Here is a 12,559-nt window from a genome sequence, read left to right on the forward strand (position 1 = left end):
CCCACCATTTCAAGTTAATCCACGACAGTTGTCCTCCACAGGCAGGTCTCTCTGCATAGGTCTCATGAAGAAAAATTAAATAAAAAGTACGCTTTTGCCTTCAATCATATGGCATTTTATTAATATTTTTCTCTCAAAACAAGGCATAAACAATATACATCACATAGATTACGGAGAAAACAGAGTATGAAGTGACTTCGGATAGACAGTGCCCTGTGGGAAGTAGAAATTGTATTATTAAATGTTGATTCGCTTTTATTGTGGCACTGTATGTTTATACAAACTCCCTGGTGTTTTTTAATTTAATGAAAGCTTAGGAAAAAAGATTATCTCTGTATTGTCTTCATTTGGGGTGAGGAAATGCTGTTGTCCCCAGATTTGTGAGAAGGTTCAGGTTGAATATTAAGAAAAATTTATTCGCAGAGCAGTGATGCAGTGGCACAGGCTGCCCAGGGAGGTGGTACAGTCACCTTCTCTGGAGCTGTTCGAGAACAGTGTGATGTGGCACTGAGGGATGTGGTCAGTGGGCATGGTGAGGACTAGGTGATTTTAGTGGTCTTTCCAGCCTTAATGACTCTATGTGGAATTGTGTACTCAGAGTTGTACAAAGTTTGAACTGCTAACTGTGCCTCTCATCCACCTGAGGTGAATAATTCAATAAACTTCATCCCCGAGTCTTATAGTAGGACAGAAATATTCTTCTATGCTGGGAGCTCTGAAACACTACTGTAAGCAGTTATTGTTGCCCTTTCACAGGTGGTGCTGAAAACCTTGAGCAACCCAGTAATCAACCACAAATAGAATTGTAGATTTTCTAAATGCCTACTTATCTTCTTGGTTGAGATCTTACTCTGGTCATGGGACTAGGTGACATCTAGTGAAGGAAATTACAAAGACGATATAAGTATTTGTACTTTCTACTATTGATTTAACAGAGGAAAAGTAACCTTTGTTGAAATAAAATTTTCTGAAAATGCAGTCTTGTATTTTGAACAGTAGAAAATGTTACATCTTAATTTTTTTGGAGTAAATGTTACATAGCGTGATGACCCAGCAAAGTGGAAAATTTCATGTTTCATTGAGTTTGCCCTAGCTAGATGAAACCTTTCCATGGCCATCCTGTTACTAGATGTTTACTGATTCCTAATGCTGAGGGAACAAATATAAGTGTCTGTGGGGTGAATAATGTTATCCAAGAAGAAGTGATGATCTAAAGGTCTATTTGTGCTTAATATTTCATAAAGTTCATAAATTAATCATTGTTATAAACATGAATGTTAACTGTCCAAATAGACAATTTAGAAGGCTGTTAACACTATAGCCATGTAAAGCATAATTTAAAATAAAAACACTTCACAGCATTTGCAAAGGACTCTTAAAAGAGAGCTGACTTCCACACAATTTCAGTTAATATTAGCAAAAGCAAAATTTAAAGTTACTGGATGTCTATATATATATATATATATATATATATATATATATATATATATATATATATATATATATATATTTGCAAATGATGGCATACTCCCAAGTTAAATAATGTTAAAGTAGTTCAATAATTAGTGATGAAACCAGATTTGACGTTTTTCAATTTTCTGTGTTGTGTTCACTTCTATAGTCTATTTTGAAAATCCTAAAAATGACAATAATAATGATTTTCTCTTCTTCCTCTCCCCTCCACCCCCCTAACAAAACTCTACACCAGAGGGGTTCTTGAGTTTTCTGAGAAGGAAATGTACGCACAAAACACAAAGCAGTTGTGCTAAAACCTGTAATTGAAACAGGAGTATGCATGGTGTACCAAATACGTAGAAACACAGTGCTAGTTAGAACAGAATATTATTGCTAACTTGATGTCTGCCAATGTCTGTCATGGTGGATATTAAAAAGACCTCACCTGACATTTGTAAAAGATCTGTGTATGCTCCTTCCCTTATGCTCATCAACCATTTTCTTTGCATTTTTAGATCATGGGGAATTCATACGCAGGACAACTAAAATCTGCTCGTTTTGAAGAAGCTCTTCATAACTCCATAGAAGCTTCTCTGAGATGCAGCAGTGTTGTCCCACGGCCAATCTTCTCACAGCTGTACCTGGATCCTGACCAGCCACCTTTCTTGCCGGAAGGTAACCATGAAAGTATGGCACATTTCAATTGTTGTTTTTCTGAGAAAAGGGTGGGATGCATTTCATTAAATAACAAAATGCTGTACTGCTGTTCATTGTGTGACAAAATCTGAATTTCAACTCTTGTTGAGGAGGGAGAATACTATACTGTTTTTTTAAAAGGGGGTAGTCACAAATACTGATGAAATGTTTATTTTGTATTTTATTCTTGCTCAGATGTGAAGCCAAAGGTGGAAGAGTTGGATAAAGAATTAGTACATCGCTATTCACAAAATGGAAATTTGGACTTTTCTACTAACCAAACTGTTAATGAAATGGAAGATGAAGAGGAGGATGAAGACATGTCAGATTCAAGCAGTCCACCAATCCCATATTCACAAAAACCTGCCCCAGAAGGGTCTTGCACTACTGATGGTTGGTATACTTTCTTTTACCTGTGAGATCTTTTAAAGCAGTTCTCAGTAAAATGCATTGCCTCTGAACTTAGAAACACTTGAGCAAGGAAGTCTCAAATTAACTGTTCATAGTCAAAGCCTTAGATCTAAGATAGCATAGAGTAAAAGGACTTTTTTGTTTTTGTTTTTTAGGACTTAAAATGAAATGTGTTACTTGAAAACAGTTCCTAAGATTCACCGTGGCACTTTGTTAGTTTCTGGAAGTCCCTTATTTTCTTTACTAATCACTGATTTAATGTCCTCAAAGAAGTTTCTTGAGTCGACATTGATATGGCTGGTTCCCAGTCTATCCCTAAAACCTTGATAGAGTGCTTAGACATTGAGGTGTATCAGAAACTTTGGCAACACTGGATTTTGTTGCTTCCATGGGCAGAAGGAAGAGTTGGAGGGAGAATGTGGGGAAGAGACTTATTGTTTGTTCTGCTACTAGGAGGATAAGAGGGATGGTAGTGGAACCTTGTCTGTTTTCTGTTCCCCAGCTGCCCACTTGTTATTGGTTGCTTACCTTGAGCAATCCTGATTGTTGTTCAAGGTGATCAAAATTGCTGACAGTACTGTTTTTGTTTTCTTTTAAAAGTGTGAAAGAAACGGACAGATCATTATGAATATACCTGTTGGACTTTTCTTTTACTTTATTCTTTCTGAATGCAGTTCATTTAAGCTTTTACCCTCCATGACAATGTACCTCCAGTTTCCTTTAATACAAATAATAGAAAGACTGGCTGCTATGGGAGGTTCTTTGCTTACCAGAACAAGAGCTGAAATGGCATCTAAATATATTAAACACTAAGAAGGAAGAAGAGACGGTCATGCCAGCAGGACGCTGTAGCTAAAAGTGGGATGAGAGAGGCAAGAGGTAATTGAATTGAGCAATGAGTCTGGTGAAGTATCTGGCACACAGGCCATATGAAGAATTGTTGAGGGAATAGGAATTGTTCACTCTGAAGAAGAGGAGGCTCATGGAAGACCTCATCACTCTGTACAGCTGCCTGAAAGGAGGTTATGACCAGGTGGGGATTGGCCTCTTCACCTGTGTAACTAGCAATAGAAGTAGAGGGAGTGGCTTCAAGTTGCACCAAGAGAAGTTCAGATTGAATATTAGGAAAATTTTTTCCTGGCTGCTCAGGGAGGTGGTGTTCAAGAAACATTTAGATGTTTTGCTAAGGGACATGGTTTAGTGAGGAAATACTAATTGCTGGTGCATGGTTGGACTAGATGACCTTAGAGGTCTTCTCCAACCTTGGTGATTCTATGATCTATGCAGAATGCAAATTGTTCCATGTTCATAAATGCTGCCTCTGCTCAGGACTGTTTCATTGCTGCCTGACGTGACACTGCAAGGAGATGCTTGCTGACAAGTGCTCCCTACACTGCAGTGTGGTTGCATATTGCTAATCACAAGGTTATGCCTAGTGACACTATAGTTACATACTGTATGTAACTATATGCTCAGGGATTCGTGTAGTATTGTAGGCTTTAGTATGTTCTGGAAGACCTTACATAGGCAGTTCTGTGTTTTGATTTTTATCTAAAAGTCGTCTATTGTCAGCATACATTAGAAGAAAGCTCTCTCCCAAATTTTAGGATTGTTTATTACTCTTTGTCAACTTAGCTGTTTTGAATTTACAAAATCTGTCTCTCTTCAGTGATTTCAGTATTTAAGAGTATATTCTGTTTGTGCTGGAAAATGAAAGGAAAAAAAATATATATATTTAAGATTACTGATGATCTGTAAGAACAGTTTTATTTGTCTTTAAAACCCCCGGTTTTGTTTAAAACATTCACTCTGCTATTGTATCTCAGTGAGATATTAATCGGATAGCTCATCTTTCTTTTCATGAATATGCCCTTCCAGAGACTTAAGATACAATCGCTGCTGTTGTTTACATTCCTTATCTTAGTTATTTAATTACAAAGATAAATAATATAAGGTAAATGTTAAAGAATACTGGTAGACTAATTGAAGTTACTGTGGCTGTTCGGATGCTTTAAACTGAGCATATGCTTCATTGCTTATCCAAGAGCAAAATCTTGGTCCCAGAACCCACAGTTCATAGTTCCTCTTGCTGTAAAACCCATCTCCCACGTTTTAGCACAGATGGGGTGAAATCTTTCTCTCTTTTAAGGTTTGCTTTTCCTGAATTCAGGATCTATGCTGTTGTCATTGGATTATTTTCTGTGATGACCTGTTCTTTTTCTGTCTGTCTGTCACATGCATGCAGAAAGCACTCATTGCCTTTTTTCGTCGGTAAAAATAAGTGCTTTGCAAGTGATAGCTTGTTGGATGCTTCTTCACAGCTGGCCGTAATTTTACATCCCTTAGCTTTCCTGCTAGCCTTTGGAAAGAGCAACTGCATTTGTTATCGATGCTCACTATTAGCAATAAAAGTATGGGCTTTGCAATCAAGAATAATAGAGTCTGGAGGATTAACTTATTGTAACTTCCATTAAAATGAGATTTTAAGAAAAAAATACTTTTTTGTTTTCAGACAGGTATCTCAAATGCAACAAAATAATACAGGAAACTGCTCTTAATTTGTTTGCTGTTGCTTTAAAACGGACCGTTTCTAAGTTGTAGAATAGCATTTTATGCAAAACGTGGGAAGCACAATAGTAGCACCTTTCTTTTGTTAGAAAATCCTCAGTTTACTTGTTGCTTAAAGAAGGGCCGAAGCAGTTTCTGAGGCAATTAGGTAAGCAGGTACTTAACACCTGATCAGTTACTGTGAAGTTACAATAGCAAGTGACAGTGACTGGTAATTCATATGTAATTCTTGGAAGCTAATTTCTTATGCAAATACCTCATTTATTGCAGTTCAACTAGGGGCTGGTAGCCCACACTGAAACTGCTTCTTCCTATCGGTGGGGAAAGGGAAGATGTATAAAAACTTCAATCTGAAGAAGATTCCAGGGCTTCTGGGTGTCAGCAGTTGAGAAGATACATTTCATTTTCAAAATGATGAATTAACCTAAACAAAGTGATGTTGAGAATGCAAATATACTACTCAGAAACAAAAACTAATGAATTTTCTTTCAAAGAAATGCAGATAATGTCTGTAAAAGCCATTCGCTATTCTTTCTGTGACTGCTCTTGATATTTGCAAATCCCCAATCAGAATACAAATGCCTGTTCTTTATTTAAACAAAGCTGAGATCCTGTGGGAAGATATATTTTTTTTTTTAACGGAGCAGCTCAGCTGTGTGCTCTTGCTTTTTATGATTGCACGGCGATAAACAATTTCATAAAGAGAAGCTGATTTATTTCAGTGGCTGATAGGTTTTGTCGTTTTAGTCATGTGTGTTAGGGCTGCTCAGCATAAAAAATTAGGTGTTAACTCAGTTATAAATGAGTTATAAATCTCAGCCATGAGATGGAAATAGATTTTGCACAGTCAAAATCTTATACATGGGCAGCAGGATTTGCATTTGTGCAGAGGGATCCTGTGTTGTCTTTCCTAATATTGAAATGCTTATCTCTACTAGGTAATTAAATATCAATGCATAATCTTGCAAAACAGAGAGGAAAAGAGGTTGGGGTCTCTGTGTTGCTTGCTAAAAAAAATGTACTTTCATAGTTCAAACGTAGCAGAGAAAGTGGTTAATTCCTCCTTCGTCTCCCTGTAGTCAATTGCCTGTTTCCAAATAACTATTTCTTGTGTGGAATTTTCTCAGTTTAAAAAAGCAGCTGAAACTAGATGAGTGATTTATAGTCCCAAAAACCAGGGGAAGGATGGTAACGACGGGTTCTTGAGCAAATACCATCCCCATTTCTTTGAAGGAAAATTCAAGACTTCACTGCACAGCAGCAGCTTTACATTCTCCGAATATCTCCTGCTTTAAGCGAACACCAGCTGTGCTGTATCTGGCCAAACTGCCAGCCTTCCCTCGCTGGTGTTGTGGCAGCTGGGTGAACAGGAGCCCCTGGAGGTGTGAGGCTCCCTATGCTGCCCCCTATCGCTGCCTGTCTCTCAGGATGGCTTGTCCCTGCGGCAAGGGGAGCCGGGGGAACTGCATTCAGTATCGGTGCTGTTAATCTCTCTGCTTCCCAGGAAAACGCCGTTGATGCAGTTGCCTGGATGTCCTGCTGCCCTCCTGTCAGCGGATGGTAGCTGCTTTCAGCCACGTTGGACTGAAATGTAGAGAGCTTAGTATCAGCAAGATCTGTAAAGTTCAGGAGCTTGTCAGGTGACATTGGAGCCCCCAAACTAGTGTCCCCTGGGGCAGAAAAGTAATTATACCTCTCCTTTCACACAGCCCAAACATTACGGAGGCATGTGCAGGCCAGCTGATCTACACATGCATACCTCTGATGCAGAGATGTCGGCAGCTGAGGCAGAAAAAGATGCAGGAGGAGATTATGCAGGGAGGAAGAAGGAGATCGTAGAAGGGATCTCAGAGAACTTTGGATGAAGGAAGAGATGATACAGGGGCAGATGTTACATATTATTTGCAAGTTGTGCAGGAGTTTATGTAGAGTACTGGTGCAACGCTTCATCTCACTGGAACATCCAAACCTTCAAGCATCCAGAAAAGCTCGGAGTTTCATGTATGATGTGGAATTATCAAATGGCTTGGAAGGGACCTCAAAGCACACCCCGTGCCATGGGCAGGGCTGCCACCCAGCAGCTCAGCTGCCCAGGGCCCCATCCAACTTGGCCTTGAGCACCTCCAGGAATGGGGCACCACAGCTTACATGGGCAGCTGTGCCAGAGCCTCACCAACCTCTGAGTAAAGAATTTGCTCCTAACATCTGCTCTAAACCTTACTCTCTTCCAATGTAAAACTGTTATCTTTTGTACTATCGTTGTATTCAGCCATCTGAATGCTGCATGTTGGAAAGCAAGTCCATAGTGAAATGTGTTAAGTGCTGACAATCGGAATCCTGCTTTCTCTTGTGTCCCAGTATTGCCATTGCCGACAGTTCATTCAATAGCCTCTTCCTAGACATTGCTTGTGCTTCTGGGCATTTCTTGAGAAAATTGTTCTTTGAAGAGAGAGGTTTAAATCTGCCTTGAAATCTTATCACACTTGCTGTTTCATAATCCTTATCTACAGATTTCCTGTTTGCCAACATTGTCAACAGTGGGTAATTTTTGTATTTTAAATCTAGATGTACAGTGGCATTTTCTAAGTATGTCAGATACTCAGATTTCACCGAATGCACAAAATATTTCAGATCTATTTTGAAAATTCTGGATGTAATATCCAAACAACATAAACATTTGAGTAAGAAGAATCTGCTCTGAATGTAAGGGAGTTTTCATTCACATATTTATCTGCAATTGTTTCTTCACAAAGTATGCTAAAAAGTCTAGATAATTCTTACCTGGGCACCTAGCCTTCCATTTGATTAGGATTAATCCTAATGTTTTTAAGGAATACACATTTAAAAGAGCTTGACATATTGTAATCCAACTTCACCTAATCATAAAATAAGTTGTTTTTCTTTAAATAGGGAGTTTCAATGTTTTTCCCCTAAAATGTAGGCTCCTTCTCATTGGTAAGCAATCATTAAAATTCATTGATTTGTAAGCAAATAAAAAACTTCAGGCATTTAATTTTAATTAATTGGTTGGAAGAAGGAATGTAAGAGGGCAAATCTGGACTAGCTCTCAGCTTGAATGAGCTGTTGCTTCAGCTGAGCTAATTGAATTACTGAAGAAAATACTCAGCCAAGAACTGGCTCAGCAGACTGTGGGTGTAGGCACAGGACTGAACACGTATCGTACCACGTTTTCAGCAAGTTGCTGCTTGCCAGGGAGTTCAACAGCTGTCTGTAGGCATTCCACTTCACACATGATCCTTGCCAGGTAAAGGTTTGAGATAAAAACAAACAAAAAACAACATTAGGTTTCACTGTCCTTGCTGAAGTTTTAAGCTGTGTGTGAGCATAGTACACGAGAGTACAGCCAAGTTAATAATACTCAAGGTGGCTGTGGGTTAAGCTACAAATTGTTTCTTGATGTTTAGAATCTTTCTCTAGAGGTTTGGTTTTTCTTTCTCATTTCTCTTCTAGCTATGGAGTGATTAAAAAATATTTTAAATCTAATTAATACTGATTAGTACCTTAAGTGTTAGTAGGTATTTCAATAATTCCAAATTAAGTTTGATGTGTTTTTAATGATAATGTGAAAACAGGATACGTTACGGTGATACTTTATGTAGAAATATTGGTTCATACAGATACATGCATATGTTGTTTATGCTACCATATTTCCATGGTCGTAGCAAAAGAGAGATGGTCAGTGGATGACTGCGTAATGTCTTTGGACGTTAGAGTCTTGTTCTTACTAAAAGTTGGTGGTGCTTCCACTGACTTCTGCCTAGGGGAAACCAGAAAGTCCCATGTGATGGTATCCTTGCCCACAGAAGAAACCACATAACTGTTGCTTTCTCTTACACCTGTCACATTTGATAGTGGAAATCACTAAAGAAAAACGTTTTGGGTGATTGTGATTCTTCAGGTTCAGTACTGAACTTAATGGAAGAGTCTTTGAAAGTTGTTGGGAGTTTAATTAGGTTACAAAAATCTAACTTTGGAGTTGGCTTTCTTTTGAATAAAATATTGGTCCAGGTGGGCCTTCAGAGGTCCCTGAATTGTTCTGCAATGTTGAAAACCCCAAAGCTATCTCATCCAGCCTTTTAAAAAATCCTGAGCGTGGCTGCTAATAGGTGGCTGCCAAGCCCATCATGAGTCCTAAGCTCCCAAGGATGCTGCTGGGATGTTTAGCCACAGATCTGGGCTGCTTTTTGGTGTGTCCCAGCCTGCCATTTACACACTGCTCACTCCAGTTCCCCTTGCCCACATCACTGAATTTACCTTGTATTAACTAGCAGTACAAGAACCAGTGTTATGTTCACACTGCGTTTGTGTATCTGTGTGCAGGAAAAACAAACAACAAACTGGAGACTTGAAGTCACACAGCACTCAACTGCAGACTTACAGAAAGCATGTTGTACAGCTCTAAAAACATGTCCAGCTAAGAGATATTTGAGTGAACTTCTATAAAAAAGAACTGAGGAGGAACGCTAAAAGCTTTCTGAAAAAACTGTCTGAACTGACATGATAAGTATGGAGTTGGAGAACAGACAGGTTGATGAGAGCAAGCTTTTACTGAAGCAGTGAATTACCTCATTTTTTCCTTGCTGGAATTATTAGAATGCTTAATCTAGAGCCAAGTTAGAATTTAATTTGAAAATATTATTCCCTTAATAGTCAGTATTAAATGTCAGTCATCATTTTTTATCATACCTTCGTACTGCTTAGTAGTAATTTTGTACCAGTGCCAGCCTGAGACAAGCAACAAAACCAAAACTGATTCCCCTGAATGATTCCTCTGACTGTAAGCTAAGATTTTGTAAAGAAAAGAACAATTCTTTGGGGTGTTTTAGGAGCTACTTTCTGCTATAAAATCACAAGTTTTCTCTTGTTTTGAAAGCTTGTGGAAAAAATAACAGTTTCTGAGCCATTTGGTATCTTGTCTTTACAATCTTACTTCTCTTCCTGAATGTTCAGGATTTCTTTAAAATAGTGTATTTATCTATTGTCTTTGAACCCCTGAGCTAGTGGATCTGAGTAGATGCTGTATCATTTTTCCCTTGAACAATATATATTAAAAAACAAAAAAAACAGCATCAGGTTATGAAACCTCATTTGTTAATGGAACTGATAAAAAGAAATAATACTAATAAAAATCTTTCAAAGATTTATCACTTGTTTTGGTTTTATTTTGCTTTTAGGTTTTTGTCAAGCAGGCAAGGATTTACGATTAGTATCGCTGTGCACGGAGCAAATTGATATCCCAGCAGGCTTCCTGTTAGTAGGAGCCAAGTCTCCAAACCTTCCTGAGCACATTCTAGTCTGCGCAGTCGACAAGCGGTTTTTGCCAGATGATCATGGAAAAAATGCACTTTTAGGTAAGAGGTTTTTTTTTTTTTTCTTTATACCATAACAATTCAGAGAAAAAGGTTGGTTCAGAATTATCTGAAGTCATTTCAGCTGATGATCTTCTATTAGAAATATGTTGACAAGAGGCTTGTTTTTATTAAAGGAAATCTATAGCTGAACCTGCCATGAAGGCTTATTTGAAATAAGTCCCTGATTCCACAATTAACCACAGTTGAAGCTGGATGATTTCTGTGTGGGTTGAAAACAATTGTTTGCCTGGCAATGTGGACTCTCCAAGTACTCTTTATTTCTGCTGATGCTTGCAGCACTTTCATTAAGGAAGAAATATGCTCATGCAGCTGTAGATGATGAGCTATTTTTCTGCAGATTACTGGGCAAATTCTGCTCATCTCTCCATTAGGGACATAGTTTTCAATAGGAACTCTGATGTCAATTTGGCTCTCAGAAACTAATACGCAGATTTTGATAATGCATTTACATCACTGGCTACATTTATGAGCTTCTGTATTTTAATACAGGAATATTTCTTGGTCACTGAAGAAAGGCACCTGGATTTTTCTGCCCAGCTCACAGTTGATGCACGTTTTAACAGAATAATAAAAGTGATGTAATGTATTTTGGCACCTATATCCTATTTTGAATTTACATTTTCATTTCTCTCCCCAGTCACTGTGCTGCCTAGCATACATTCAGAAAGACCTTTCAACATAGAAGAAATTACAGTGAAGCATAAATACCCCTTTTTAACCACACGGCTCAAATTCTGGTCCATTCTAGCATTCCTTGTACTTACGAGCTTTAATATTATTTTTCCCTTAAGCTTATTTAATATTCTATACACCTTTGGACCTGGGGCAGAGATTCCACTGGGGAAAATTAGATGGGAGATGCTATGTGATGTGTCCTTGCCGGGTACGGTTGGGGAAGTGAGGTCATGGGGAGTACTCTGGTGTTTATTGCTATCCTTATAGGAACTGCTCCCCAGTGAACATGGGGAATGTCAAGAGTTGATCAGTACAAGCTGTTTGATACACAGAGTGCTGATGTTCAGTCTGATCAGATGTGATAGTACTTATCATTGTGGGTAAGCTCCCCATCTCACACCCAGAGCTTTGTATCAATTAATTGTTTCTGATGTCATTTGATAATGAGCCTACTGACTCACAACTGTGTTCTGGCATTGTTTGATGCTACATATTTAAATAGCTCTGTGCCTGTGTAATTGGTACACAGGAATTGACTGAGTAACCTTGTGAGACCTTGATGACTGTTACTGAAAACTGTAGACATGCACCAATAGTTCCTATTGGTTGCAAGGGAGAAGGGAAGAACCAATTAATTCCCGGGATAAACAAGATGAAGAAGTTTACTTCTTGGCATCTCTAGCAATGCGATGGTAAAATGTGATAATGAGGCACAATGAGGATAAAGACAATTGCCAAATTAATTAGACTTCTATGGAAAATGCATTTTGTCAGACTGACAGACTGAATATCTTTTTTATAAATCTGTGAGTTTAATGACGAAAGTGTAGGAAACTGTTTTCTGAGGTGCCTAGCATTGTAGTAATTAGTGATAATAATGAAGGTGAAAAATTGCTTCTGTTGTAGATCTTGATCTGAGAAATGAAAAACAAACAAAACAAAACACAAAAACAAAGGTAAAGGATTTCTACAAGGTATTTATCAGGCCTGCTCTATTTTAAATCATTATTGATGTTCCAGAAGGAATATCAAGTATTTTCTCATTAAAGATTGAAAGCAATTTGAAGATTAGTGGAGTGGCAAATAAACCAAAGGATTCAAATTGTTCAGCACTAGGTAATAAAGGAAGTGGATTTATTCAAACAACAAAGATTTTAAAGCAGGCTTATTTTAGAATATACTCTGTGCTCTGTTCTAGAAGATTCCAGACTGTTGCAGTCTGTGCACAATACTGTCATTGATTTTCAGTGCCATTCACAACTGTGGCAGGGGTGTATGTATATAGTCCTCAGTATAGACCCAGGCCCATGCACTCAACTCAAAATTTCATTCCATTTTATGAAACCATGTCAGAAACATTG

The 12,559-nt window shown here is 38.2% G+C and overlaps 1 protein-coding gene across 9 annotated transcripts in view; it reads left to right on the top strand.

Moving 5' to 3' along the window:
• Window positions 1-12,559, top strand: part of GREB1L (GREB1 like retinoic acid receptor coactivator) — a 160,442-nt gene that overhangs the window by 101,664 nt on the left and 46,219 nt on the right. For 8 of the 9 annotated variants that reach the window (XM_090137444.1, XM_090137447.1, XM_090137442.1 and 5 more), the window contains 3 exons: window positions 1,971-2,142; window positions 2,347-2,544; window positions 10,326-10,502. In XM_090137444.1, coding sequence (XP_089993570.1) covers window positions 1,974-2,142; window positions 2,347-2,544; window positions 10,326-10,502 — 544 coding nt within the window. In that variant the 5' untranslated portion in view covers window positions 1,971-1,973. The remainder of the gene's footprint in view (window positions 1-1,970; window positions 2,143-2,346; window positions 2,545-10,325; window positions 10,503-12,559) is intronic. The other variant, XM_090137438.1, reaches the window with a different exon arrangement.

This window comes from Phasianus colchicus, chromosome 3, assembly GCF_987193195.1.
Source record: "Phasianus colchicus chromosome 3, bPhaCol1.hap1.1, whole genome shotgun sequence".
NCBI classification, from domain to species: domain Eukaryota; kingdom Metazoa; phylum Chordata; class Aves; order Galliformes; family Phasianidae; genus Phasianus; species Phasianus colchicus.